This window comes from Dermacentor variabilis, chromosome 1 (genome assembly GCF_050947875.1).
Source record: "Dermacentor variabilis isolate Ectoservices chromosome 1, ASM5094787v1, whole genome shotgun sequence".
Taxonomy (NCBI): Eukaryota; Metazoa; Arthropoda; class Arachnida; order Ixodida; family Ixodidae; genus Dermacentor; species Dermacentor variabilis.
Window position 1 is genome coordinate 132,476,965 of NC_134568.1, and position 26,939 is coordinate 132,503,903.

General features: G+C 43.3%; 2 protein-coding genes across 2 annotated transcripts in view; both read right to left on the reverse strand.

Annotated features, from left to right (window-relative positions):
• The window catches only part of LOC142584757 (uncharacterized), a 152,761-nt gene extending 138,207 nt beyond the window's left edge, over positions 1-14,554 (reverse strand). Inside the window, exons 1-20 of the mRNA XM_075694994.1 lie at positions 14,494-14,554; positions 14,050-14,121; positions 13,608-13,679; positions 13,189-13,260; positions 12,307-12,378; positions 11,864-11,935; positions 11,424-11,495; positions 11,008-11,079; positions 10,568-10,639; positions 10,126-10,197; positions 9,707-9,778; positions 8,825-8,896; positions 8,382-8,453; positions 7,940-8,011; positions 7,521-7,592; positions 7,081-7,152; positions 4,874-4,945; positions 4,430-4,501; positions 3,648-3,719; positions 3,363-3,434 (exon numbers count right to left, since the gene is read on the reverse strand). The gene's annotated coding sequence lies outside the window, so the exon portion shown is untranslated. The remainder of the gene's footprint in view (positions 1-3,362; positions 3,435-3,647; positions 3,720-4,429; positions 4,502-4,873; positions 4,946-7,080; positions 7,153-7,520; positions 7,593-7,939; positions 8,012-8,381; positions 8,454-8,824; positions 8,897-9,706; positions 9,779-10,125; positions 10,198-10,567; positions 10,640-11,007; positions 11,080-11,423; positions 11,496-11,863; positions 11,936-12,306; positions 12,379-13,188; positions 13,261-13,607; positions 13,680-14,049; positions 14,122-14,493) is intronic.
• Positions 14,555-14,924: 370 nt separating this feature from the next.
• On the reverse strand, positions 14,925-26,645 carry LOC142585260 (uncharacterized). The gene is made up of 8 exons (XM_075695916.1): positions 26,486-26,645; positions 17,993-18,064; positions 17,574-17,645; positions 16,686-16,757; positions 16,242-16,313; positions 15,800-15,871; positions 15,376-15,447; positions 14,925-15,007 (listed from the first exon to the last, which is right to left on the reverse strand). The coding sequence occupies exons 1-8, from the start codon at positions 26,529-26,531 to the stop codon at positions 14,925-14,927; spliced, it is 561 nt and encodes a 186-aa protein (XP_075552031.1). The 5' UTR covers positions 26,532-26,645.
• Positions 26,646-26,939: the final 294 nt, after the last annotated feature.

A 26,939-nucleotide genomic window follows, 5' to 3' on the forward strand; every position in this document is an offset into this window, starting at 1 on the left:
GACTGAATTGAACGGAAACGAAGCCGGCAAAGCACGCGCGAAACCCTTTCCTGCTCTTTCCCTCCCCGGCTGAAGCGAAACGGCTTTGATTGGTGGCGCGCATGGCGTGAGCGCGCGCCTATGCAGCTGGAATCCTCGTTAATAACTCACGCTCTTGCGCCGGCGCAGCTGTTAACTCTTCAAACCGCCCTTCCCCGCAGCTGCTCTGGGAGCAACTGGGTTTTGCCTGACCACGACAACGCCACTTGAGAGCCAATACAAGCTTCGCTTGAAAAAAAAATTGATAAGAGAGAATACCCTTACGATAAGATTTATGCATACCTATAAGGATGCATAGGGCTCCATAGAAATGCATGATGAAGCCATGATGATAGAGTTAGGCCAACTGAAATTTGGCGGTGGGCCAACTTGAAGTTTGGGGGTGGACCAACTGAAATTTCAGGGTATGCTTACGCATACTTGGACAACTCCAGTGGAGTTTGCATACTTTTGTTCATTCTATCGTGTGCTAAAGGCTAACTAAGCAAAACGCACTCTTTAAAAACATATGCACCACTTTCTCCGCCATCTTGCCCATATTTAACATGGAGGCAATGCCGTTTTCTAACACACAGCCAGAGCACTGGCCACTTATAATGGACGCCGATGGGAATCCAGGAAGTGTCCAATCATCGGTCATTGGTCACTGCTTGTAGGGAAGTTTTTCTTGTTTAACAGCATATTTGAATGAGAAGAAGGGAAATCGAATAGGGGCCTGATTTATATTAGTCATTGTCATTCATTAGTCAGTGGCTTGTGGTATGATATATATATAATAAATAGCACTTTCAGGGTTAGTTCTAGTAGTAAGACAAATACCCCAGAAAGGGGATGGGAAAACGACGCCGCGGTAGCTTAAATGGTAAGAGCGCGCGTAATGCGAATACATGGGATCATTCGCCACCTACAGCCAGTTGTTCATCTATTTGCATTTCCATTAATTTATCATTTATTTAATTCAATCAGTAAGTACAACTAATTTACCGTAAGCTGCTGTTGGTGTCCTTGTTGGCTTTTGATTTTGTATATATATATATATATATATATATATATATATATATATATATATATATATATATATATATATATATATAGTGGGGATTAAATGATATAAACCAATATGTATGCGCAAAACATGCACACATATACGTCTGCGTGTTTTTCACATATATATTGAATCTCAATAACGCACACTAATACTTCACATTATTCAACAATAAGTCAACATTTAGTCAATGGATTTACTGTTGTCAAGTGCTCCAGAACTTTATTGAGCTGTTGTGTATGTTCAGTAACTATTGTTTCATTGTTGAAATGATATTCAATCCACAATTCCTCAACAACCTGTCAACAATACTTCAATACTTACTTTTGTAAGGGGATCATAATGATGGCAAAACCACCATGGAAATAGGAATGGAGAGCCGCGACTGTCGGTATGCGGTGTATTTTAAGCTTTCTTGCTTGCTGTTTCTGTTGAACAAGCTCGGAAATGGGGTTAAGCTGCGCGTGCTCTTGCAGCGTTGGTATAAGTGGTAGACAAGGGAGGCCCATAGGACTTCTATTGTTCACTTCAAGTTTTTCCCGCTTTTGATAAGTCAGTCATAGAAACTGCGCTCGGCATTTAACGCGAGGCTGCAGGAGGAAGCGCACGAGGCAACCATGCACCTACGTCAATGCAAGCCCACTATACTTGGCGCAACTCTGCGAATCAGGGGAACAGTTTCAGTGAATGTTTTGCAGATCTCCTTAAGCCACCTCATGCTAGACCAGGACTGGTTAAATTACAGGCCAAAAGCCCGCAGCTCTTCCGTATCAGGAATTAGCGGTGAGCCTGTGCTGAGTTGGAAGTCGCTATTGCAAACTCGCTGCCAGGTTTATTGGCATGTACGTAACAATATTTCTGCGTCGATAACAGGAGTACAGCGGTCTGCACGTATTCGTGAAGGACATCGAGGCCTTCTGCAGTTGTTGACTGTGTATGTCAGACTCTATGTGAGTAGACTCTTGCGTGCCATCACCACTATAGATACATCATAAATGCCATGTCCTGCACTTTTCAGGCTAGCACTGTGAAGGCAATGCTAAAAGCGGTACCAGAATGAAGCCATGTGGTACTCCACGGATTTATGTGAAAGAACCGAATGCTTTTCGGTCCACGCATATGAAAAATGTTTGGCAGCATAAGAATGAGTACACTATTTTCGCACCTCAAACGGGAAACTGAGTGTTTACATGTTTTTTAGGGTGATCTCATGTTATACATTATCAAATCTTTGCGTATGTCAGTAGTCACCACAGTGGGCGCCAAAGTAACTGTAAGGCGAGATAATGACTTTGCCTACCAGCCTAGATACACCATCTGTCGTACAAAAGCACAGCCTAAATCCGATCTGAGCTGGGTGGTACTTATCGTTGTGTTCGAGCCAACATGAAAGTCAAGTAGACAGCATTCACTCAAGTTATAGATCGTTGGTGTCAAAAAGATTGGTAGGAAAACTTCAAAGTTTATGACGGCTTGCCTGGTTTAGGTAGGGAGTGTTTTCACTCAGGTGGGAGACATCCCTCGACCTACCCACTATCCATGACCCGGAGCAAAGTGCCAATGGCCTCACCTTCCAAGCTCTTAAATAGCTCACGTTTCTACTTGCAAGGTTTCCTGTTTGCAGTAATACAAACATTTAAGTACATGTGGAACGCACACCTGGCCAAATCAAGCATATATTATAAACCATTGTGGGCATTAAATGTTTTCATTGAGGTGTTACTCTTATGTTCTGTATGTTACTGTTATCACCTTCCTAGAAAGATGTCCTTACGGTACATAGTAAATATTCGCGAACGTTGCCGTCACTTCACTGTGAGAACACATCACAATACATATACTGCAGACATGCCGTGAGCGCTTTAGTAGATATTTGAAACGCACGCGATCACAGCAGATTATTCTGGAGTGTACAATCTAACTACATCGAGTGGTGTTATGTGATTCGACTATCGCAGAGGATGTTCGCCACAATCGTCACCTAAGTGATACTTTCTCTTCTGAGCACATAGTTGTCTAATAAATAGTTCTACATCGGGATCATGTAACAGTTCTACTCCAGCTGTCTTCGCTTTCGTGCTTTGTGTGGCCTGAGGGGTGGCCCTCCTCTATCCTATGTTATCACGATGATCGGCCAGGTACGATCGATAGATAGTATGAAAAAAAATTGAATAAAATGAAATAGTTCATGACATTATTTCAGCGTCTTGATCTTGTTCAATTTCGGCTAGTGCTTCTGCCGGTACAGCGCGGGCACATCATGACGTTCAATTCGTACCTTGTCCAATTGGAGTAGGAGTCGAAGCAGACCTATCAAATTCGGAATCGTGGCCGCCTTCAGCAGGGTCCACTGCGCACATGTGTAAATTAGGCATGTATTTTCACGTGACAGCATGCATGTTATCACAATGATCTTCCGGTTATGAAGTATGGATAGAAAGAAAGAAATGGAATCGAGTGAAAGGAGTCATTACATGATGCAAGAGTCTTGTTATTCCTATTTATCATTTTGACTAGTGTTTCTACCGGTGCATCCATGTACATCGTGACGTTCAATTCGTACCTTGCCCAAGTGGAGTAGGAGTCGAAGCAGGCAAATCACGTACGCAGTGATGGCCGCCTTCAGCAGGGTCCACTGCGCACATATGTAAGTTACGCATGTACATATTTTCAAGTGACAGCACTGATACTGAGCCACGGTTCTTTTTTCTGGTAATAAGTAAGAACAACAAATCACAGCAAGTTTGTCAAATAAATTGTTCTAGACCAGTATGATGCAACTATACATATGTTTTTGTTTTCTCCCTTTGAGTGGCTCGACAGGTGCTCCTGCTCACTTCTATGTTATCACGATGATCTCCCGGTTATGAAGTATGGATAGTAAGAAAGAAATGGAATCGCGTGAAAGGAATTATTACATAATGCAAACGTCTTGTTCTTCCTATTCATCACTTTGGCTAGTGTTTCTACCGGTACATCCATGTACATCGTGACGTTCAAGTTGTACCTTGCCCAAGTGGAGTAGGGCTCAAGGCAGACAAATCACTTTCGTAATAATGGCCAACTTCTGCAGGATCCACTGCGCACATATGTAAATTATACATGTATTTCCAGGTGACAGCATTCATACTGAGATATGGTCATTTTTTCTATTGAAAAGTAAGAACAACAAATTCTAGCAAGTTCACAATGATCTGCAGGTTGTGAACGGTGGATGGTAGGAAAGAAATAGAATCGAGTGAAAGGAATAATTACATACTGCAAACGTCTTGTTCTTTCTATTCATAATTTTGGCTAGTGTTTCTACCGGTGCATCACGGGTGCATCGTGACGTCCAATTCGTACCTTGTTCAAGTGGAGTAGGAGTCGAGGCAGGCAAATCACTTTTACAATGATGGCTGCCTTGAGCAGGGTCCACTGTGCACATATGTAAATTACGCATGTATTTATAGGTGACAGCATGCATACTGAGCCATGGTTCATTCTTCTGGTGAAAAGGAAGAACAACAAACCAAAGCAAGTTTGACCAATAAATTGTTCTAGATCGGGATAATGCAACACATGTTCGAATTTTCTTGCTTTGAGTGGCTCGAGGGGTGCTCCTGCTAAGTTCTACGTTATCACGATGATCTACCGGTTGAGGACGGTTGATGGCAAGAAAGAAATAGAATCGAGTGAAAGGAATCATTACATAATATCAACGTCTTGTGCTTCCTATTCATCCTTTTTTTGACTGGTGCTCCTGCCTGTGCAACATGGTTAGACCATGAAATGCTTCTGTATTCGTACCTTCACTAGATTCAGCAGGAATCCAATCGGATAAATCGAACTCGAAAGGATCACTGGCTTCAGTAGGGTCCACTGCATAGATAAATCAGCATGACAGCATGACAGTGGCAGGCAAATCACTTTTGTAATGATGACCGCCTTCATCAGGGTCCACTGCGCACATAACCGATGGTCATTAAGGGTTACGGACTCGATCCCAAGGGAAGGGAAGCGTAGCAGGGGGCGGCAGAAAGTTAGGTGGGCGGATGAGATTAAAGGGACCCTGAAACGCTTTTGACGATTTTCTACAAACGTATTGAGTCGTTAGAGTAGGTCCTTCTGATCATTAATTGACACATATAAGTGCTCCGCGTAAAGCGTGTAATTTATTATAAGGTTTTAAATATGCACATCGCTGCCGATCGCAGCGCACTGCTCGGCGGAATTTTAAGCCGCCCCTACCCATATGACCGAAATCACCCACACGACGTCAGTGGGGCGAGCTATCCGATTGGCTGACAAGGGCGCGTGATCGATAATTTTTCCAACTTTATGGTAAACAAATGATCTTCGTAATAGTTTGAATGTTAGTTAATTTGTTTTTATCAAAAGAAAGTAACATAAAGAGAATGCACAAGAATAATTTTTCAGTACGCTTAAGCACTTCCGGCACACAGCATGTGTCGTCTGCTTGTGTTACAACGTACTCCATTTTGAAGAGAGCGCCGCGGTCAGAGTCGGTCTCAGTCTTTTCGCGAGCACTATGATTCGACTTTGTTGCCTTGTGGACTGCAAACGTAGCGACTGGCAATATGTCACGCTGCGACATCGTGTCCCTCTGCAAGGCAGCGTCCGAGCGAACTGGCTGCTGCGCATCGGACTGCCGCTATTCGATCGGCGCCAGGATTTGCGCGTTTGTGGCCGTCACTTTACACCGGAAGATTACTAACGCAATAGCGTTTCCCGAGTCCGGTATTAGGGAAAACGCAAGCGCAAGGGGACAGAGTCTGGCCGCTTGACTTTGCCGTAACGGGATGAGCCATGAGATGAGCAGAAGGGCAAATGCCAATGGTCTGCACGGTGCAGCCACCTGGTGGCACAGAGCTCAACCATACACAGTAGCAGCAACGAAGTGTATTCTTCTTTGCTGCTGGTGTGTATTTTTCGCAGGAGTGTAACACGTTGTTTTTATAAATGTTTAAAATGTTTTACACTTGGTTAGAGCAATATTAGCGCTTTGTTTGGCTGGTTAAGCGCTGCACCAACAAGTGTATCGACCGCGCAGACCGATCAGGCCGCTCACGTACGTCTACGCTAAACTTCCTTCATCAGCTTGAGTTTATGCCTGCAGTCATTTGCCGAAATGACCAGCTTGCCTGTGGTTACCGGAATACAAGACACGTTCGGCGCTACGACAGAATGCTCGCAACGCACGCTGCTTCGATAGCTCTCGCTTGGGGTCGACGGCCAAGCGGCTAGCGGAGCGGTCTCGCGCGGGCGGGGGCGGGCTCCAAAACAACCGGAAGTGGACGATGTGACGTCGCATCGTGACGCTGAACCAGTGAAGGCGGAGCTTAGCCCCACTCGCTCGGCGAGCGAGTTGAGGAGGAAAAGCATGGCTAGGGAGGAGGGTAGCTTCTAATCGCTTGTAGCTCCATTAATACGTAACGCTTCACTTAAATTGTGGTGCGAATGTTCCACTTAAGCTGTATCCTACGCGTCTACAAAATTTGTCCGAACCGTTTCAGGGGCCCTTTAAGAAGTTTGCAGGGACGGCATGGCCACAATTAGTACACGACCGGGGTTGTTGGAGAAGTATGGGAGAGGCCTTTGCCCTGCAGTGGGCGTAACCAGGCTGATGATGATGATGATGATGATGACAGCATGCATACAAAGCCATGTTCTTTCCTTGGTTAGTGGTATGAACACCCAACCACAGCAACTGAGCCACAGTAAGTTGCCCAATAAATAGTTCTAGAGCGAAATCATGTAACAATTCTATCCCAGCTGTTTTTGTTTTGCGCTTTGTTTGAATCATCTGCTGCCCGTAATGAGTCAAATACGTTATCAGAATAATCGGACTGTCGTGAGAGATGCACCATAAAATTGGAATACAATCGAGTGAAATGAATCATTACATAATACCAACATCTTGTTGTTCCTACTCATCATTTTGGCTAGTGTTTCTACCGGTGCATCACGGGTACATCAAGGCGTTCAATTCGTACCTTGTTCAAGTGGAGTAGGAGTCGAGGCAGGCAAATCACTGTTATAATGATGGCCGCCTTCAGCAGGGTCCACTGCGCAGATATGTCAATTACGCATTTATTTCTAGGTGACAGCATGCATACTGAGCCTTAGTTCTTCTATAGGTGAAACGCAAGAACAACGAACCACAGCAGGCTTTCCGATTAAATTGTGCTAGATGGGGATAACTGTAACTATTACATATGTTTTCGTTTTTTACTTCTAGTGGCTCGAGGGGTGCTCCTGCTAGTTCTGTGTTATCACGATGATCTGCCGGTTGTGAACGGTTGATGGCAAGAAAGAAATAGAATCGAGCGAAATGAATCATTGCATAATACCAACATCTTGTTGTTACTATTCATTATTTTGGCTAGCGTTTCTACCTGTGCATCAGGGGTATATCGTGGCGTTCAATTCGTACCTTGTTCAAGTGGAGTAGGAGTCAAGGCAGGCAAATCACTTTTGTAATGATGACCGCCTTCATCAGGGTCCACTGCGCACATATGTAGATTAAGCATGCATACTGAGCGATGGTTCATTCTTCTGGTGAAAAGGAAGAACAACAAACCACAGCAATTTTGCTGAATAAATTGTTCTAGATCGCATAATGCAACACATGTTCACGTTTTCTTTGAGTGGCTCGAGGGGTGCTCCTGCTAAGTTCTACGTTATCACGATGATCTACCGGTTGTGGACGGTTGATGGCAAGAAAGAAATAGAATCGAGTGAAAGGAATCATTACATAATATCAACGTCTTGTTCTTCCTATTCATCCTTTTTTTGACTGGTGCTCCTGCCTGTGCAACATGGTTAGACCATGAAATGCTTCTGTATTCGTACCTTCACTAGATTCAGCAGGAATCCAATCGGATAAATCGAACTCGAAAGGATCACTGGCTTCAGCAGGGTCCACTGCATAGATAAATCAGCATGACAGCATGCATACAAAGCCATGTTCTTTCCTTGGTTAGGGGTATGAACACCCAACCACAGCAACTGAGCCACAGTAAGTTGCCCAATAAATAGTTCTAGAGTGAGATCACGTAACAATTCTATCCCAGCTGTTTCTGTTTTGCGCTTTGTTTGAATCGTCTGCTCCCCGTAAGGAGTCGAAAATGTTATCAGGATAATCGGACTGTCGGGAGAGATGCACCATAAGATTGGAATACAATCGAGTGAAAGGAATCATTACATAATACCAACATCGTGTTGTTCCTATTCATCATTTTGGCTAGTGTTTCTACCGGTACATCACGGATACATCGTGATGTTCAATTCGTACCTTGTTCAAGTGGTGTAGGAGTCGAGGCAGGCAAATCACTTTTACAATGATGGCTGCCATCAGCAGGGTCCACTGCGCACATATGTAAATTACGCATGTATTTATAGGTGACGGCATGCATACTGAGCCATGATTGTTTTTTCTGGTGAAAAGGAAGAACAACAAACCACAGCAAGTTTGACCAATAAATTGTTCTAGATCGGGATAATGCAACACATGTTCGAATTTTCTTGCTTTGAGTGGCTCGAGGGGTGCTCCTACTAAGTTCTACGTTATCACGATGATCTACCGGTTGAGGACGGTTGATGGCAAGAAAGAAATAGAATCGAGTGAAAGGAATCATTACATAATACCAACGTCTTGTTCTTCCTATTCATCCTTTTTTGACTGGTGCTCCTGTCTGTGCAACATGGTTAGACCATGAAATGCTTCTGTATTCGTACCTTCACTAGATTCAGCAGGAATCCAATCGGATAAATCGAACTCGAAAGGATCACTGGCTTCAGTAGGGTCCACTGCATAGATAAATCAGCATGACAGCATGCATACAAAGCCATGTTCTTTCCTTGGTTAGTGGTATGAACACCCAACCACAGCAACTGAGCCACAGTAAGTTGCCCAATAAATAGTTCTAGAGCGAAATCATGTAACAATTCTATCCCAGCTGTTTTTGTTTTGCGCTTTGTTTGAATCATCTGCTGCCCGTAATGAGTCAAATACGTTATCAGAATAATCGGACTGTCGTGCGAGATGCACCATAAAATTGGAATACAATCGAGTGAAATGAATCATTACATAATACCAACATCTTGTTGTTCCTATTCATCATTTTGGCTAGTGTTTCTACCGGTGCATCACGGGTACATCATGGCGTTCAATTCGTACCTTGTTCAAGTGTAGTAGGAGTCGAGGCAGGCAAATCACTTTTATAATGATGGCCGCCTTAAGCAGGGTCCACTGCGCAGATATGTCAATTACGCATTTATTTCTAGGTGACAGCATGCATACTGAGCCTTGGTTCTTCTATAGGTGAAACGCAAGAACAACGAACCACAGCAGGCTTTCCGATTAAATTGTGCTAGATGGGGATAACTGTAACTATTACATATGTTTTCGTTTTTTACTTCTAGTGGCTCGAGGGGTGTTCCTGCTAGTTCTGTGTTATCACGATGATCTGCCGGTTGTGAACGGTTGATGGCAAGAAAGAAATAGAATCGAGCGAAATGAATCATTGCATAATACCAACATCTTGTTGTTACTATTCATTATTTTGGCTAGCGTTTCTACCTGTGCATCAGGGGTACATCGTGGCGTTCAATTCTTACCTTGTTCAAGTGGAGTAGGAGTCGAGGCAGGCAAATCACTTTTGTAATGATGACCGCCTTCATCAGGGTCCACTGCGCACATATGTAGATTAAGCATTCATACTGAGCCATGGTTCATTCTTCTGGTGAAAAGGAAGAACAACAAACCACAGCAATTTTGCTGAATAAATTGTTCTAGATCGCATAATGCAACACATGTTCACGTTTTCTTTGAGTGGCTCGAGGGGTGCTCCTGCTAAGTTCTACGTTATCACGATGATCTACCGGTTGTGGACGGTTGATGGCAAGAAAGAAATAGAATCGAGTGAAAGGAATCATTACATAATATCAACGTCTTGTTCTTCCTATTCATCCTTTTTTTGACTGGTGCTCCCGCCTGTGCAACATGGTTAGACCATGAAATGCTTCTGTATTCGTACCTTCACTAGATTCAGCAGGAATCCAATCGGATAAATCGAACTCGAAAGCATCACTGGCTTCAGCAGGGTCCACTGCATAGATAAATTAGCATGACAGCATGCATACAAAGCCATGTTCTTTCCTTGGTTAGGGGTATGAACACCCAACCACAGCAACTGAGCCACAGTAAGTTGCCCAATAAATAGTTCTAGAGCGAAATCATGTAACAATTCTATCCCAGCTGTTTTTGTTTTGCGCTTTGTTTGAATCATCTGCTGCCCGTAATGAGTCAAATACGTTATCAGGATAATCGAACTGTCGTGAGAGATGCACCATAAAATTGGAATACAATCGAGTGAAATGAATCATTACATAATACCAACATCTTGTTGTTCCTATTCATCATTTTGGCTAGTGTTTCTACCGGTGCATCACGGGTACATCGTGGCGTTCAATTCGTACCTTGTTCAAGTGGAGTAGGAGTCGAGGCAGGCAAATCACTTTTGTAATGATGGCCGCCTTCAGCAGGGTCCACTGCGCAGATATGTCAATTACGCATTTATTTCTAGGTGACAGCATGCATACTGAGCCTTGGTTCTTTTATAGGTGAAACGCAAGAACAACGAACCACAGCAGGCTTTCGGATTAAATTGTGCTAGATGGGGATAAGTGTAACTATTACATATGTTTTCGTTTTTTACTTCTAGTGGCTCGAGGGGTGCTCCTGCTAGTTCTATGTTATCACGATGATCTGCCGGTTGTGAACGGTTGATGGCAAGAAAGAAATAGAATCGAGCGAAATGAATCATTGCATAATACCAACATCTTGTTGTTACTATTCATTATTTTGGCTAGCGTTTCTACCTGTGCATCACGGGTACATCGTGGCGTTCAATTCGTACCTTGTTCAAGTGGAGTAGGAGTCGAGGCAGGCAAATCACTTTTGTAATGATGACCGCCTTCATCAGGGTCCACTGCGCACATATGTAGATTACGCATGCATACTGAGCCATGGTTCATTCTTCTGGTGAAAAGGAAGAACAAACCACAGCAATTTTGCTGAATAAATTGTTCTAGATCGCATAATGCAACACATGTTCACGTTTTCTTTGAGTGGCTCGAGGGGTGCTCCTGCTAAGTTCTACGTTATCACGATGATCTACCGGTTGAGGACGGTTGATGGCAAAAAAGAAATAGAATCGAGTGAAAGGAATCATTACATAATACCAACGTCTTGTTCTTCCTATTCATCCTTTTTTTGACTGGTGCTCCTGCCTGTGCAACATGGTTAGACCAAGAAATGCTTCTGTATTCGTACCTTCACTAGATTCAGCAGGAATCCAATCGGATAAATCGAACTCGAAAGGATCACTGTCTTCAGTAGGGTCCACTGCATAGATAAATCAGCATGACAGCATGCATACAAAGCCATGTTCTTTCCTTGGTTAGTGGTATGAACACCCAACCACAGCAACTGAGCCACAGTAAGTTGCCCAATAAATAGTTCTAGAGTGAGATCACGTAACAATTCTATCCCAGCTGTTTGTTTTGCGCTTTGTTTGAATCGTCTGCTCGCCGTAAGGAGTCGAAAATGTTATCAGGATAATCGGACTGTCGGGAGAGATGCACCATAAGATTGGAATACAATCGAGTGAAATGAATCATTACATAATACCAACATCGTGTTGTTCCTATTCATCATTTTGGCTAGTGTTTCTACCGGTACATCACGGATACATCGTGATGTTCAATTCGTACCTTGTTCAAGTGGAGTAGGAGTCGACGCAGGCAAATCACTTTTACAATGATGGCTGCCATCAGCAGGGTCCACTGCACACATATGTAAATTACGCATGTATTTATAGGTGACGGCATGCATACTGAGCCATGATTGTTTTTTCTGGTGAAAAGGAAGAACAAGAAACCACAGCAAGTTTGACCAATAAATTGTTCTAGATCGGGATAATGCAACACATGTTCGAATTTTCTTGCTTTGAGTGGCTCGAGGGGTGCTCCTACTAAGTTCTACGTTATCACGATGATCTACCGGTTGAGGACGGTTGATGGCAAGAAAGAAATAGAATCGAGTGAAAGGAATCATTACATAATACCAACGTCTTGTTCTTCCTATTCATCCTTTTTTGACTGGTGCTCCTGTCTGTGCAACATGGTTAGACCATGAAATGCTTCTGTATTCGTACCTTCACTAGATTCAGCAGGAATCCAATCGGATAAATCGAACTCGAAAGGATCACTGGCTTCAGTAGGGTCCACTGCATAGATAAATCAGCATGACAGCATGCATACAAAGCCATGTTCTTTCCTTGGTTAGTGGTATGAACACCCAACCACAGCAACTGAGCCACAGTAAGTTGCCCAATAAATAGTTCTAGAGCGAAATCATGTAACAATTCTATCCCAGCTGTTTTTGTTTTGCGCTTTGTTTGAATCATCTGCTGCCCGTAATGAGTCAAATACGTTATCAGAATAATCGGACTGTCGTGCGAGATGCACCATAAAATTGGAATACAATCGAGTGAAATGAATCATTACATAATACCAACATCTTGTTGTTCCTATTCATCATTTTGGCTAGTGTTTCTACCGGTGCATCACGGGTACATCATGGCGTTCAATTCGTACCTTGTTCAAGTGTAGTAGGAGTCGAGGCAGGCAAATCACTTTTATAATGATGGCCGCCTTAAGCAGGGTCCACTGCGCAGATATGTCAATTACGCATTTATTTCTAGGTGACAGCATGCATACTGAGCCTTGGTTCTTCTATAGGTGAAACGCAAGAACAACGAACCACAGCAGGCTTTCCGATTAAATTGTGCTAGATGGGGATAACTGTAACTATTACATATGTTTTCGTTTTTTACTTCTAGTGGCTCGAGGGGTGTTCCTGCTAGTTCTGTGTTATCACGATGATCTGCCGGTTGTGAACGGTTGATGGCAAGAAAGAAATAGAATCGAGCGAAATGAATCATTGCATAATACCAACATCTTGTTGTTACTATTCATTATTTTGGCTAGCGTTTCTACCTGTGCATCAGGGGTACATCGTGGCGTTCAATTCTTACCTTGTTCAAGTGGAGTAGGAGTCGAGGCAGGCAAATCACTTTTGTAATGATGACCGCCTTCATCAGGGTCCACTGCGCACATATGTAGATTAAGCATTCATACTGAGCCATGGTTCATTCTTCTGGTGAAAAGGAAGAACAACAAACCACAGCAATTTTGCTGAATAAATTGTTCTAGATCGCATAATGCAACACATGTTCACGTTTTCTTTGAGTGGCTCGAGGGGTGCTCCTGCTAAGTTCTACGTTATCACGATGATCTACCGGTTGTGGACGGTTCATGGCAAGAAAGAAATAGAATCGAGTGAAAGGAATCATTACATAATATCAACGTCTTGTTCTTCCTATTCATCCTTTTTTTGACTGGTGCTCCCGCCTGTGCAACATGGTTAGACCATGAAATGCTTCTGTATTCGTACCTTCACTAGATTCAGCAGGAATCCAATCGGATAAATCGAACTCGAAAGCATCACTGGCTTCAGCAGGGTCCACTGCATAGATAAATTAGCATGACAGCATGCATACAAAGCCATGTTCTTTCCTTGGTTAGGGGTATGAACACCCAACCACAGCAACTGAGCCACAGTAAGTTGCCCAATAAATAGTTCTAGAGCGAAATCATGTAACAATTCTATCCCAGCTGTTTTTGTTTTGCGCTTTGTTTGAATCATCTGCTGCCCGTAATGAGTCAAATACGTTATCAGGATAATCGAACTGTCGTGAGAGATGCACCATAAAATTGGAATACAATCGAGTGAAATGAATCATTACATAATACCAACATCTTGTTGTTCCTATTCATCATTTTGGCTAGTGTTTCTACCGGTGCATCACGGGTACATCGTGGCGTTCAATTCGTACCTTGTTCAAGTGGAGTAGGAGTCGAGGCAGGCAAATCACTTTTGTAATGATGGCCGCCTTCAGCAGGGTCCACTGCGCAGATATGTCAATTACGCATTTATTTCTAGGTGACGGCATGCATACTGAGCCATGATTGTTTTTTCTGGTGAAAAGGAAGAACAAGAAACCACAGCAAGTTTGACCAATAAATTGTTCTAGATCGGGATAATGCAACACATGTTCGAATTTTCTTGCTTTGAGTGGCTCGAGGGGTGCTCCTACTAAGTTCTACGTTATCACGATGATCTACCGGTTGAGGACGGTTGATGGCAAGAAAGAAATAGAATCGAGTGAAAGGAATCATTACATAATACCAACGTCTTGTTCTTCCTATTCATCCTTTTCTTGACTGGTGCTCCTGCCTGTGCAACACGGTTAGACCATGAAATGCTTCTGTATTCGTACCTTCACTAGATTCAGCAGGAATCCAATCGGATAAATCGAACTCGAAAGGATCACTGGCTTCAGTAGGATCCACTGCATAGATAAATCAGCATGACAGCATGCATACAAAGCCATGTTCTTTCCTTGGATAGTGGTATGAACACCCTACCACAGCAACTGAGCCACAGTAAGTTGCCCAATAAATAGTTCTAGAGCGAAATCATGTAACAATTCTATCCCAGCTGTTTTTGTTTTGCGATTTGTTTGAATCATCTGCTGCCCGTAATGAGTCAAATACGTTATCAGGATAATCGGACTGTCGTGAGAGATGCACCATAAAATTGGAATACAATCGAGTGAAATGAATCATTACATAATACCAACATCTTGTTGTTCCTATTCATCATTTTGGCTAGTGTTTCTACCGGTGCATCACGGGTACATCGTGGCATTCAATTCGTACCTTGTTCAAGTGCAGTAGGAGTCGAGGCAGGCAAATCACTTTTATAATGATGGCCGCCTTCAGCAGGGTCCACTGCGCAGATATGTCAATTACGCATTTATTTCTAGGTGACAGCATGCATACTGAGCCTTGGTTCTTTTATAGGTGAAACGCAAGAACAACGAACCACAGCAGGCTTCCCGATTAAATTGTGCTAGATGGGGATAACTGTAACTATTACACATGTTTTCGTTTTTTACTTCTAGTGGCTCGAGGGGTGCTCCTGCTAGTTCTATGTTATCACGATGATCTGCACGTTGTGAACGGTTGATGGCAAGAAAGAAATAGAATCGAGCGAAATGAATCACTGCATAATACCAGCATCTTGTTGTTACTATTCATTATTTTGGCTAGCGTTTCTACCTGTGCATCAGGGGTACATCGTGGCGTTCAATTCGTACCTTGTTCAAGTGGAGTAGGAGTCGAGGCAGGCAAATCACTTTTGTAATGATGACCGCCTTCATCAGGGTCCACTGCGCACATATGTAGATTAAGCATGCATACTGAGCCATGGTTCATTCTTCTGGTGAAAAGGAAGAACAAGAAACCACAGCAAGTTTGACCAATAAATTGTTCTAGATCGGGATAATGCAACACATGTTCGAATTTTCTTGCTTTGAGTGGCTCGAGGGGTGCTCCTACTAAGTTCTACGTTATCACGATGATCTACCGGTTGAGGACGGTTGATGGCAAGAAAGAAATAGAATCGAGTGAAAGGAATCATTACATAATACCAACGTCTTGTTCTTCCTATTCATCCATTTTTTGACTGGTGCTCCTGCCTATGCAACATGGTTAGACCATGAAATGCTTCTGTATTCGTACCTTCACTAGATTCAGCAGGAATCCAATCGGATAAATCGAACTCGAAAGGATCACTGGCTTCAGCAGGGTCCACTGCATAGATAAATCAGCATGACAGCATGCATACAAAGCCATGTTCTTTCCTTGGTTAGTGGTATGAACACCCAACCATAGCAACTGAGCCACAGTAAGTTGCCCAATAAATAGTTCTAGAGTGAGATCACGTAACAATTCTATCCCAGCTGTTTTTGTTTTGCGCTTTGTTTGAATCGTCTGCTCCCCGTAATGAGTCGAAAATGTTATCAGGATAATCGGACTGTCGGGAGAGATGCACGATAAGATTGGAATACAATCGAGTGAAATGAATCATTACATAATACCAACATCGTGTTGTTCCTATTCATCATTTTGGCTAGTGTTTCTACCGGTACATCACGGATACATCGTGACATTCAATTCGTACCTTGTTCAAGTGCAGTAGGAGTCGAGGCAGGCAAATCACCTTTACAATGATGGCTGCCATCAGCAGGGTCCACTGCGCACATATGTAAATTACGCATGTATTTATAGGTGACGGCATGCATACTGAGCCATGATTCTTTTTTCTGGTGAAAAGGAAGGACAACAAACCACAGCAAGTTTGACGAATAAATTGTTCTAGATAGGGATAATGCAACACATGTTCGAATTTTCTTGCTTTGAGTGGCTCGAGGGGTGCTCCTGCTAAGTTCTTTGTTATCACGATGATCTACTGGTTGTGGACGGTTGATGGCAAGAAAGAAATAGAATCGAGTGAAAGGAATCATTACATAATACCAACGTCTTGTTCTTCGTATTCATCCTTTTTATGACTGGTGCTCCTGCCTGCGCAACATGGTTAGGCCACTAAATGCTTCTGTATTCGTACCTTGACTAGACTCAGCTGGAATCCAATCGGATAAATCGAACTCGAAAGGATCACTGGCCTCAGCAGGGTCCACTGCATAGATAAATCAGCATGACAGCATGCATACAAAGCCATGTTCTTTCCTTGGTTAGTAGTATGAACACCCAAACACAACAACTGAGCCACAGTAAGTTGCCTAATAAATAGTTCTAGAGCGAGATCACGTAACAATTCTATCCCAGCTGTTTTTGTTTTGCGCTTTGTTTGAATCGTCTGCTCCCCGTAATGAGTCGAAAATGTTATCAGGATAATCGGACTGTCGTAAGAGATGCACCATAAAATTGGAATACAATCGAGTAAAATGAATCATTACATAATACCAACATCTTGTTGTTCCTATTCATTATTTTGGCTAGCGCTTCTACCGGTGCATCATAGGTACATCGTGGCGTTCAATTCTTAACTTGCCCAAGTGGAGTAGAAGTCGAGGCAGGCAAATCACTTTTGTAATGATGGCCGCCTTCAGTAGGGTCCACTGCGCAGATATGTCAATTACGCATTTATTTCTAGGTGACAGCATGCATACTGAGCCTTGGTTCTTTTTTCTGGTGAAACGCAAGAACAACGAACCACAGCAGGCTTTCCGAATAAATTGTGCAAAATGGGGATAACTGTACCTATTACATATGTTTTCGTTTTTTACTTCTAGTGGCTCGAGGGGTGCTCCTGCTAAGTTCTATGTTATCACGATGATCTGTCGGTTGTGAACGGTTGATGGCAAGAAAGAAATAGAATCGAGCGTAATGTATCATTACGTAATACCAACATCTTAATTGTTGTTCCTATTCATTATTTTGACTAGCGTTTCTACCTGTGCATCACGGGTATATTGTGGCGTTCAATTCGTACCTTGTTCAAGTGGAGTAGGAGTCGAGGCAGGCAAATCACTTTTGTAATGACGGCCGCCTTCATCAGCGTCCACTGCGCACATATGTAGATTACGCATGCATAATGAGCCATGGTTCATTCTTCTGGTGAAAAGGAAGAACAACAAACCACGGCAATTTTCTGAATTGTTCTAGATCGCATAATGCAACACATGTTCACGTTTTCTTTGAGTGGCTCGAGGGGTGCTCCTGCTAAGTTCTATGTTATCATGATGATCTACCGGTTGTGAACAGTGAATGGTAAGAAAGAAATGGGATCCAGTGAAAGGAATCATTACAGAATACGCCGTGTTCTTCCTATTCATAATTTGTTCATATCTTGTTCTTTGTGCTTCTGCCTGTTCACCACGGCTAAACTGCGAAATGATTTTGTATTCGTACCTTGACAAAATGTAGTAGAAGTCAGATCAGGCAAGTTGAATTCGGAATGATGACCGGGTTCTGCTGGATCCACTGTATGGATAAATCATGCGCGTATTTCCAGATGACAACATGCATGCAAAGCCGTGTTTTTTCCCCTGGTTAGTAGTACGAACACCCAACCACAACAACTGAAACACAGCAAGTGTGCCCAATGAGGAGTTCTAGAGCTTGAGATCATGTAACGATTCTATCCCAGCTGTTTTCGGTTTTGTGCTTTGCTTGAATTGATTGGTGCTCCTAATGAGTTTTATCTGTTATCACGATGAATGGACTGTCGTTAAAGGTCAATGATAAGAAATGAATAATATGATTGTGAACCGAATCGTTACATTATGCCTACGTCTTGTCCTTCCTATTCATCATTTCGGCTAGTGCTTCTACCCATGTGCCGTGGCTAAACTGCGAAATGTTTTTTTATTCGTACCCTGACAAGATGCAGTAGCAATCAAAGCAGGCCAATCTAAAACAGAATGACTGCCTTCAGCAGGGTCCGTTGCACAGATAAAATCATCCATGTATTTCCTCGTGACAGCATGGACACTGAGCCATATTTCTTTTATTGCAAAGTATTTTTGTCGAGTTCAACCCACTTTTCTGTAATGGCTATGTGGTCGGTATGTGGCCTTTGGCAATTTTCGTGGGCCAATCGCGAGGATAGTGCAGTCACAAAATCGGGGCCGTTCCAGTGTGTGTCGGTGCTAATGCTGGGTGTGTACCATTCTTCAATTAACCTCTTTGACGCCAGCTTGGATATGAGCCACTGGATATGTGCAACTGGGGCCACAGTGTATGTGCAAATGGGGCCACTAGGTATGTGTAACTGGGTATGTGCTACAAGGTGCATTGCCACAAGGTGCCACAAGGTGCCACAAGGTGCCACAAGGTGCCACAAGGTGCCACGGTGTCACAAGGTGCACAAGGTGCCGCTGATTATGTACCACTCTTCAATAAAAATCTTTGACTCCAACTTGGGTCTCTAAGTATCCCAACTTTTACGTAATCATGACGACATCTGCGTTGATGTCAGCTGCAGATAAATCTACTTAAAATTTTTTTCTACTTAAAAGTAAGAAGACCAAACCACAACAACCGAACCACAGCAAGTTTGCCGAATGAATTGCTCTAGATCGGAATAATGCAACTATTCTCTTTCATCTGTGTTTGTTTTTGTGCTTTAAGTCGCTCAAGGGAGGCCCCTACTTAGTTCTATGTCATCACGATGATCGGCCGGTGTTGAATGATGGATGGTAATTAAAAAAATTCTAGGGTTTACGTCCCAAAATCGAAATTTGTTTATAAGACACGCAGTAGGGAGGTGCTCCGGATTAATTTTCACCACTTGGTGTTCTTTAACTTGCACCCAAAGCGTGGTACACGAGCGTTTTTGCATTGTGATCCCATTTGAATATGGATGTTGCAGCCGGGATCGAACCTGCGAACTGCAACGCCATAGCAACTAGGTTGCCGCGGCCGGTATTGGTGAATAGTAAGAAATAAATAAAATCGAGTGAAAGGAATCATTGCACAATGCCAATGTGTTGTTCCACTTATTCATCCTTTCGCAACCCTCCCCCCCGTCCTTCATGTTTCTGCCTGCATGTGCACTGTAGTTAAACTATGAAATTCTTTTCTATTCGTACCTTGCTCAGACGCAGTAGAAGCCCAAGCAGACCTATCAAATTTATAATGACGGTCACCTTCATCAGGGTCCCCTGGGCGCATACATGACACGGAGCCGTGGTTCTCGTTTCTGGTTAAAAGCATGGACACCGAACTACAACCTAAACACTCCAAGTCTACCAAATAAGCAGTTCTAGATAACGTTGATATAATTATATATTCCAGTCGTTTTCATTTTTAGAGCGGAGTTGTTAAGGTCTACTTTCCCGACTATCGTGTCCGCGTGTAGAAAAAAATTCCGAAGATAGTACAATCCCGGGCCGGCGCGCGGCGGAGGTGGTGCAGGCGTTAAACACTCCCCATACGTGAGACGTGAGCCGATCCCAAAGGTACTGCAATGCTGGGCTGACCCTCGGCGGAGGTGAAGCAGGCGTTAAGCACATCCCACATTTTATTCTTTAGAATTATAACAGAACTGCCAGCGTAACAGCCATGATAACTAGCCTTTCTCTTCCATCTCTTGTGGCTCGACGTAAAGTTTCCCATTTATCCTTATTTCACAAACAATTTCACCATGCAACACTGCATGATGTATTCATTCATACTCCACACTACGTATCCCGTCGCATCGATGATTCTTACAAGGTTCACGTTCCTTCTTGCAGCGCAAATACGTTTTCCCAGTCATTCGTACCTCGGACGTCACTGGGGTGGAACCGCCTTCCCGCAAACATTGTATCCATCAGCGATAATTCCTTGTTTCGTGATGCCTTAGGCATCGTTACTTACTAGATGGCGGTTTCATGTACCTGTACATACTGTATTTTTTGTGATAACTGTTTCCCTACTCGATGTATTCTTACCGAATTATTTGTCAAATTGTACTTTTTATGTTGTAGAGTTTTTCTCATGTAACTGCTGATCTTACATGTAACCCACTCCCCTCTGTAAAGCCTTGACAGGCCTTGAGGGTGTAATAAATGAAATACAATTAAATACGTGGGCCGATCCCGAAGATAGTGCAATGCCGGGCCGACCCGCGGCGGAGTTGCAGTTCGCCATTCGGGGGCCCACGTACACGGCTTCGCTGGTCATCCTTCTTCACGGAGTGGAAGGGCACTGAGTTTTTGTTCTCTTGAGTGGTGCTCCTGCTCACTCCTATGTGTTATCGGTGGTCATGGGTGGTGGTGGTAACGGAAAGGAATATAATCGAGTTAAAGAAATATATCGATTATACAAACGTCTTATTACTTGTGTTCATTACTCCTTCTAGTGTTTCTGCCTGTGAACCGTAGCTACACCGTATCATGCAGCTGAATTCGTACCTTGCCCAGATGTAGTTCAAGGAGGCCGAGCACTTTTAGTACAGCCTTTAACAGGATACACTGTGTACATAAAACATCACACGTGTATTTCCCAGTGATAGCAAACGTACTGAGCCATCGTCCTTCTTTAATTTGAACTATGAACACTGAACCATGGGAGCAAAGAATAAAATACTGTGCACAGACTCGCTCAAAACTCAGGCAAACTGTCATAGCAAATTGTCAAGGTGCATGTATTCCAGTGGCTGCTACTGCTTCATATTCGCAACATGCTATTTTAAATGTAGCTTCACGAAATAAAGTTAGAGGGCTATGCACTTTGAGCATGCTAGTCAAACGTTCGACTTTGTCAGAGGCTCTAAAGGGAAAGCAGCATACTTATATAGGCTATCGAAGGTTACTCGGGATTATTACAAGAGATACAGCAAATTGAAGCAATGTGATTTTAATCTCTGCCAGTCACGTGCGATAAACTAGACGGGAGCACAAGACGAATGATGTCCGCTCTCAGGCGATGGGAACTATATATATATATATATATATATATATATATATATATATATATATATATATATATATATATGTCTGTGAATACAGTGCCCGCATCGCTGACGCATACACTTAAGGGGAGGTGGGCAAGCATTGTATATATACAGTACAAAGTGCTATGATTAGGGACACTCTCGTGGCACCTTTTAATAAAGCTGCTGACTGTCCGCAACAGAAAAAAAATTGACGCAGAAACTCCACTACAGTTGCCTAAGTATGCATAAGCATTCTGCCACTTGCTCATCTCCACGCAATCCGTGTCATTTTCAATCTTATCAAACTTGATCCGACCAGTATAAACACTTATCAGCCCTTATCGGTCGTTATCAACACTATCGGACCAGAGATGACTCTTATCAACCTTATCGCAATCGATCCGATCCTTATCAACCTTTATGTGTTCTTATCAAACTTATCGGGCATGATACGACCCTTATAAGCAATTATCAGTCCTTATTAACCTTATCGGACTTGATCTGACCCTTGTCGATCCTTATCAGCCTTATCAGAAATAACTGCTTCAATCATTATGAGCCCTTATCGCTTTTTAGCACCTTATGCATCCTTGTCGAACCACTATCAATAGTGATGAGTCCCATATAACTCCTTATCAACCTTATCAACTCATTAACTGCTTCTCTATCAGTGATGTGTGACGCGACGCTTATGAGCCCTAAGAGATCGATGTCATTTCAGTCGGTAAAAGAATGCCCCTACGGAAAGCGCATCGCGCGACCACTGAAATGCGTCGGGGATGTAGCGGGTTTGGCATTATTTTTGGCGAAGTCGTAATTTTCCTTATGTCTACAATGCTCCAAGTAGGCTCTACACGTGGATCTAGAGATCGCTTTCATTCCCACTATCACCAAATATCAGCAAAGCCTTCATAGAAACTGTTCTCCTTTGACACTAACTCCTTCAAACTGTTTTGTACTGCTGGTTCAGCACATTCATATGGTTCAGATATATTCACCTTCTGCAAGCGTGGTTGCTTAACTCTGTGGATATGACACTCGGCTTCTGAGCGTTCGATCGTAGATTCGAAACTTACAACCGCCAACGTTTTTACAGTGAAGCTGTTTATGGCTAGGTTCTGGCGGATCTCGTTTCCTTGGACATAGACCAACAATTTTTTATACGTGGGCCGATACCGAAGATAGTACAATGCCGGGCCGACCCGCGGGGGAGGTGCAGTTCGCCAATAAGGGGCCCACATTCACAACTTCGCTGGTTATCCTCCCTCACGGAGTGTAAGGGCACTGAATTTTTCTTTCGAATTTATTTAGCTTTATACAATAATTTCGTTATAGCGACCCGTCTTACATGACAGAATACATGACATGACACCACTGGGGTTGTCTGAGTAGGCGTAAACATTGTGCCATTTGCTAATTTCCACGTATACGACCCTACGCATGTTTACCGCGATTGACGAAGCTGTAGACGGTTCATAAATGTATGCTTTAGTGGCCTTGTAATCTATTTTAGCTCTTGATCCGACCAGTATAAACCCTTATCAACCTCACCGGTCGTTATCAACCTGATCGGACTCGATCCAACCGTTATTAAGCTTTATCGGTCGGTATCAACCTTATCAGACTCGATCCGAGCCTTATTGCAACGGAACATTCCATTCAAGTTTCCTTCTTTCTCGCCTAGCAGAATGCGGAGTAATTGGTACGGGCCCTCTGATCGCGGTCGGACCTAGGGCGCCGAAAACATTTTTACGTATCCATTATATGTGCTAGTCTTTGGCCCGTAAGCAGTGGGATTTTTTTTGTCCAGTGCATGCTTAAAAAAACAGAAATGGCGCGGTAGCCTAATTAGTGACTACATAGTGGATATGGTGTTGCGCTGCTAAACTCGAACTTACGCGTTCAAACGAGGTCACGGAATTCGATGGGAACGAAATGGAAAAACACTTGTTTACTTTTGTTTAGGTGCCTTTTAATCATATCGCCAGACGCAAAACGCCAGAAATCGTTTAATAATAATAATAATAATAATAATAATAATAATAATAATAATAATAATAATAATAATAATAATAATAATAAAGAAGGTAGCTGCGTCCTTCGGCTTTCTTCTAGGGGTGTAAACGAAAGAAATTATTCTCGAGTCTGATTTCTGAGGAAAAGATGTTACGCTTATCTTATATTTCATACCTAAATGTAATGCCATTCCCAACTGTACGTCCGCTCAACTATGCAGCTTCTGTATTCATAAACGGCTGCTTTCAGTTATTCGGTGCACTATCATAAGGACAATAAAGAAGCAATTAAAGGAACGACATGCCTCAAGTACACGTAGTGATATTTGTAGATCTGCTGTGTTCGTTGAAGAAGATAAGTGTGGTACCACATTGGTATCACGCAGGTTTAGTGGTTTGCAGACATGGTGAGACTGTCAAAAAAATGTTTTCCTTGCCTGAATCAAGTTTTCAGATTTACAGGCTGCCCCCAAACGGCAGAACCGATTGTTCAGCAGAACCGATGAGAACCCGTGCGTTAATTCTCTCAGAAACTGGTGCGCCTCTGCGCAACAGCCACGACTCTCCATGGCAGCACAATAATTCAGAATAGGAGTCCTCACTTGCATTGGTCCCTCACCTTCGAGACTTCAAAAGGGCTGTTCCGCGTTGCATTCGAAGAGAAACGGCTATTCGATATTTTTTTTTAATAATAAATTCTGAAGTCGAATACGATTTGAATAGCAAATGCCACTCGATTAGACTAGATGTTTCTACTTTATTTGGCCTGCTCGCACGTTGAAGGAGATCGCCAGACAAGCTACGAAGACTACTTTGGTAAAGACTTCCCGGTCTCCCCGATTCAGTCTGAGTACAGAGACAATCTCTTTTCCCTAACACTGTTGTTCATATTAACGTCCAATAATTGTCTTGATTCCTTTTCTGGTAAAGTCGATTGGTTCACCTGAGGCTGGTGCAGCTTTTAAAAGAAACAAGCTTATTCCAGTCGGGAGTTTTCACTTTTTCAATCAATGCATTTAGAATATTTGGTAATTTTTCCCTTACAAGTATGTCGTGGATATGCATGTCTATGTATCCTTAGATTTACCTAGAAGCGCATTGGTCATCTGCACCTCTTCGTGCCACGCATTTAATAAACCTGGTTTATTTTACTATAATATTGTTTTCTTTGATCATTGTTCCTGATCAATATTCCATCAACAAGAAGCGCGCGTAAAATGACACGATATCAATAAAATTTTCTTACGTAGCTTCATGTTGCAGATAGGCGGCTTCTGTGGCAAAAATTACGCGTTACTTGTAGAAAACAATGTTAAAATAGTAGTTCACCTGGCTAAAACTACAATTGGTACCGGCCGACAAGAGTCGCGGGGGCACCAAAGCCAGTAAAACCATACAAAATTTTGCTGCACAGACTATCTGCGAGAAAACCGGGCGTCCGCCAGCATCCGCGCAACGAATGCGCGCTCGCAAGCAGATGATGCACTTGACAACGACCGCATAATTGAAGACGTCACGTTGCATAACCCATGCCTCAAATATATATATACGTAGCAAAAAGGTGTCAATATAAATTTGCAGTTGAAATAAAGCACCGTTATAAGAGCGTGCTCACGCAATCGGTCCCAGCGCCCGCAGCGAACTTACGTTGAATATGCCAGGAAGCGCGTCTCCGCCCCAGTCCAGTTCGCTCGATCGTAGCGCCCTCGCACAATTTTTTCACACGCGGCGCCTCAGTCGCAGAGCGCCGTTCGGCCCGCTCTACCATTGTCTATACTGGTATGTTCCAATTCTGGCCAGCATCGGAGACATGTAGTCTACGTAGACCATAGAGTTTCCTACAAGGACGTAATAGTTCTGCGGAAACCCGGAAAGTGGAGAGAATTAACTAATTAAGGGGAAATGAGACATCCACCCAATCGTAGAAATTGCTACAAAGGAAACTCATACGGGTTCGGCGGAAAAAAGCCTCATAGTTGAAAAAAAATTCATCCTGGTCCGGGGCTCGAACCCGGAACTACCGGCTTTCCGGGGTAGCCGCTCTACCATCTGAGCTAACCAGGCGGCTAGCAGATGGCAGGGCGAAGTCGAATTTGCCAACAACTCGAAGCAAAGGCAAGAGTTTGACGTAATAGTTCTGCGGAAACCCGCAAGCGGGAGAGAATTAATTAAGGGAAATGTTTTCTTGGGCGCAAACAACCTTCCTGTCAGCTTTCCGAGCGTCCTGTACAGCCGCCATCTTGTCTGGAAAGGAAAGCAGCCTTTATCGTTTTTGACTTCGATGCTGTCTTATTTGACTATGGATACTTCGACGTCTTCATGAGAATTGGAACGAGATTTAAGATGGCCGCTGTCGACTTAGCCGTCTAGTTTGCCGTCTACGGCGAGTATTGGAACACCGCCACAGCATGCAGTCAACGCTGTGGAGGCTAAAGAGATTTCTTGCAGTGGCTTCGTTCGCACTTGGATATAGTTCGACGTTTTTCTTTTTTACCGCAATTGTTCGCAACTGTTTTTTTATATAGGTTCATATTGAATGAAACAAGTTTCAATCCTTACAAACAAGCACAATGTGGTATACGACTGCTAATGCGTTGTTTTAGATCATTTTGTATTTTTGTTCTTTTCTGTTTTTTTTTTATTTGCAACCCGTCGCGAGAAGCCTCACGTGCATGCTCGCACGAGCGAACGCTGTTGGCGCGCAGCGAAGCATGAACGGGATGCTCAGCGAAGCATAGACCGAACGCGCGGAGTGATAACGTCTCTTGACCGAACTCCTTGCGTAGCTTCCACATCGTTGACTGCTATGTGTGGAACGGAGTATAGTACACTAGACACGCGTCAGAGAGACATCAGCGATGACAAGACCACTGGGATCGAGAAACCTGTTACCTGCAATCCTAGGCCTAAGAGCACCCAAATAAAGAAGTGCAGTTGCCGACGTTCCACGAAAGAAATTTGACTTACACATGGGCGAGAATGGCGTAGGCGGTGCTTGACCCAAAAACGGCATCTTCCGTGGGCACCGGTCTCTTGCTCTTGAGCATTTAGTATTATTTCATCAAGTCCGTTCTCGTTCTTTGTGCACTCGTTCGAATTTTTGCACTCGTTCTCTAGCTACGAGCCTTCTGTGCCGTCTCGCGCATCTTTCACGGTGCGCGAGACGGCACAGCGAATCAGAGATCGTCTCGTGCGCCGGTTCACGTGTGCTGCTGTCCATCACGTGCGAAGCTCGTGCCAGTCGGCGCTTTGAATAGCGAAATAGGATTGTAGACGCCGTGGCGCGTTTTTCACGATACCTCGTTAGCTATGAAAAGAAAAAGAAGAAATTGAAGTTTCGGAGATAGCGCACGAGAGAATTCTCCTTCTTCGTCTTCTTCGGTCGAGTTTACTGGTGCAAAAGTAATTAAAACTATCTTGC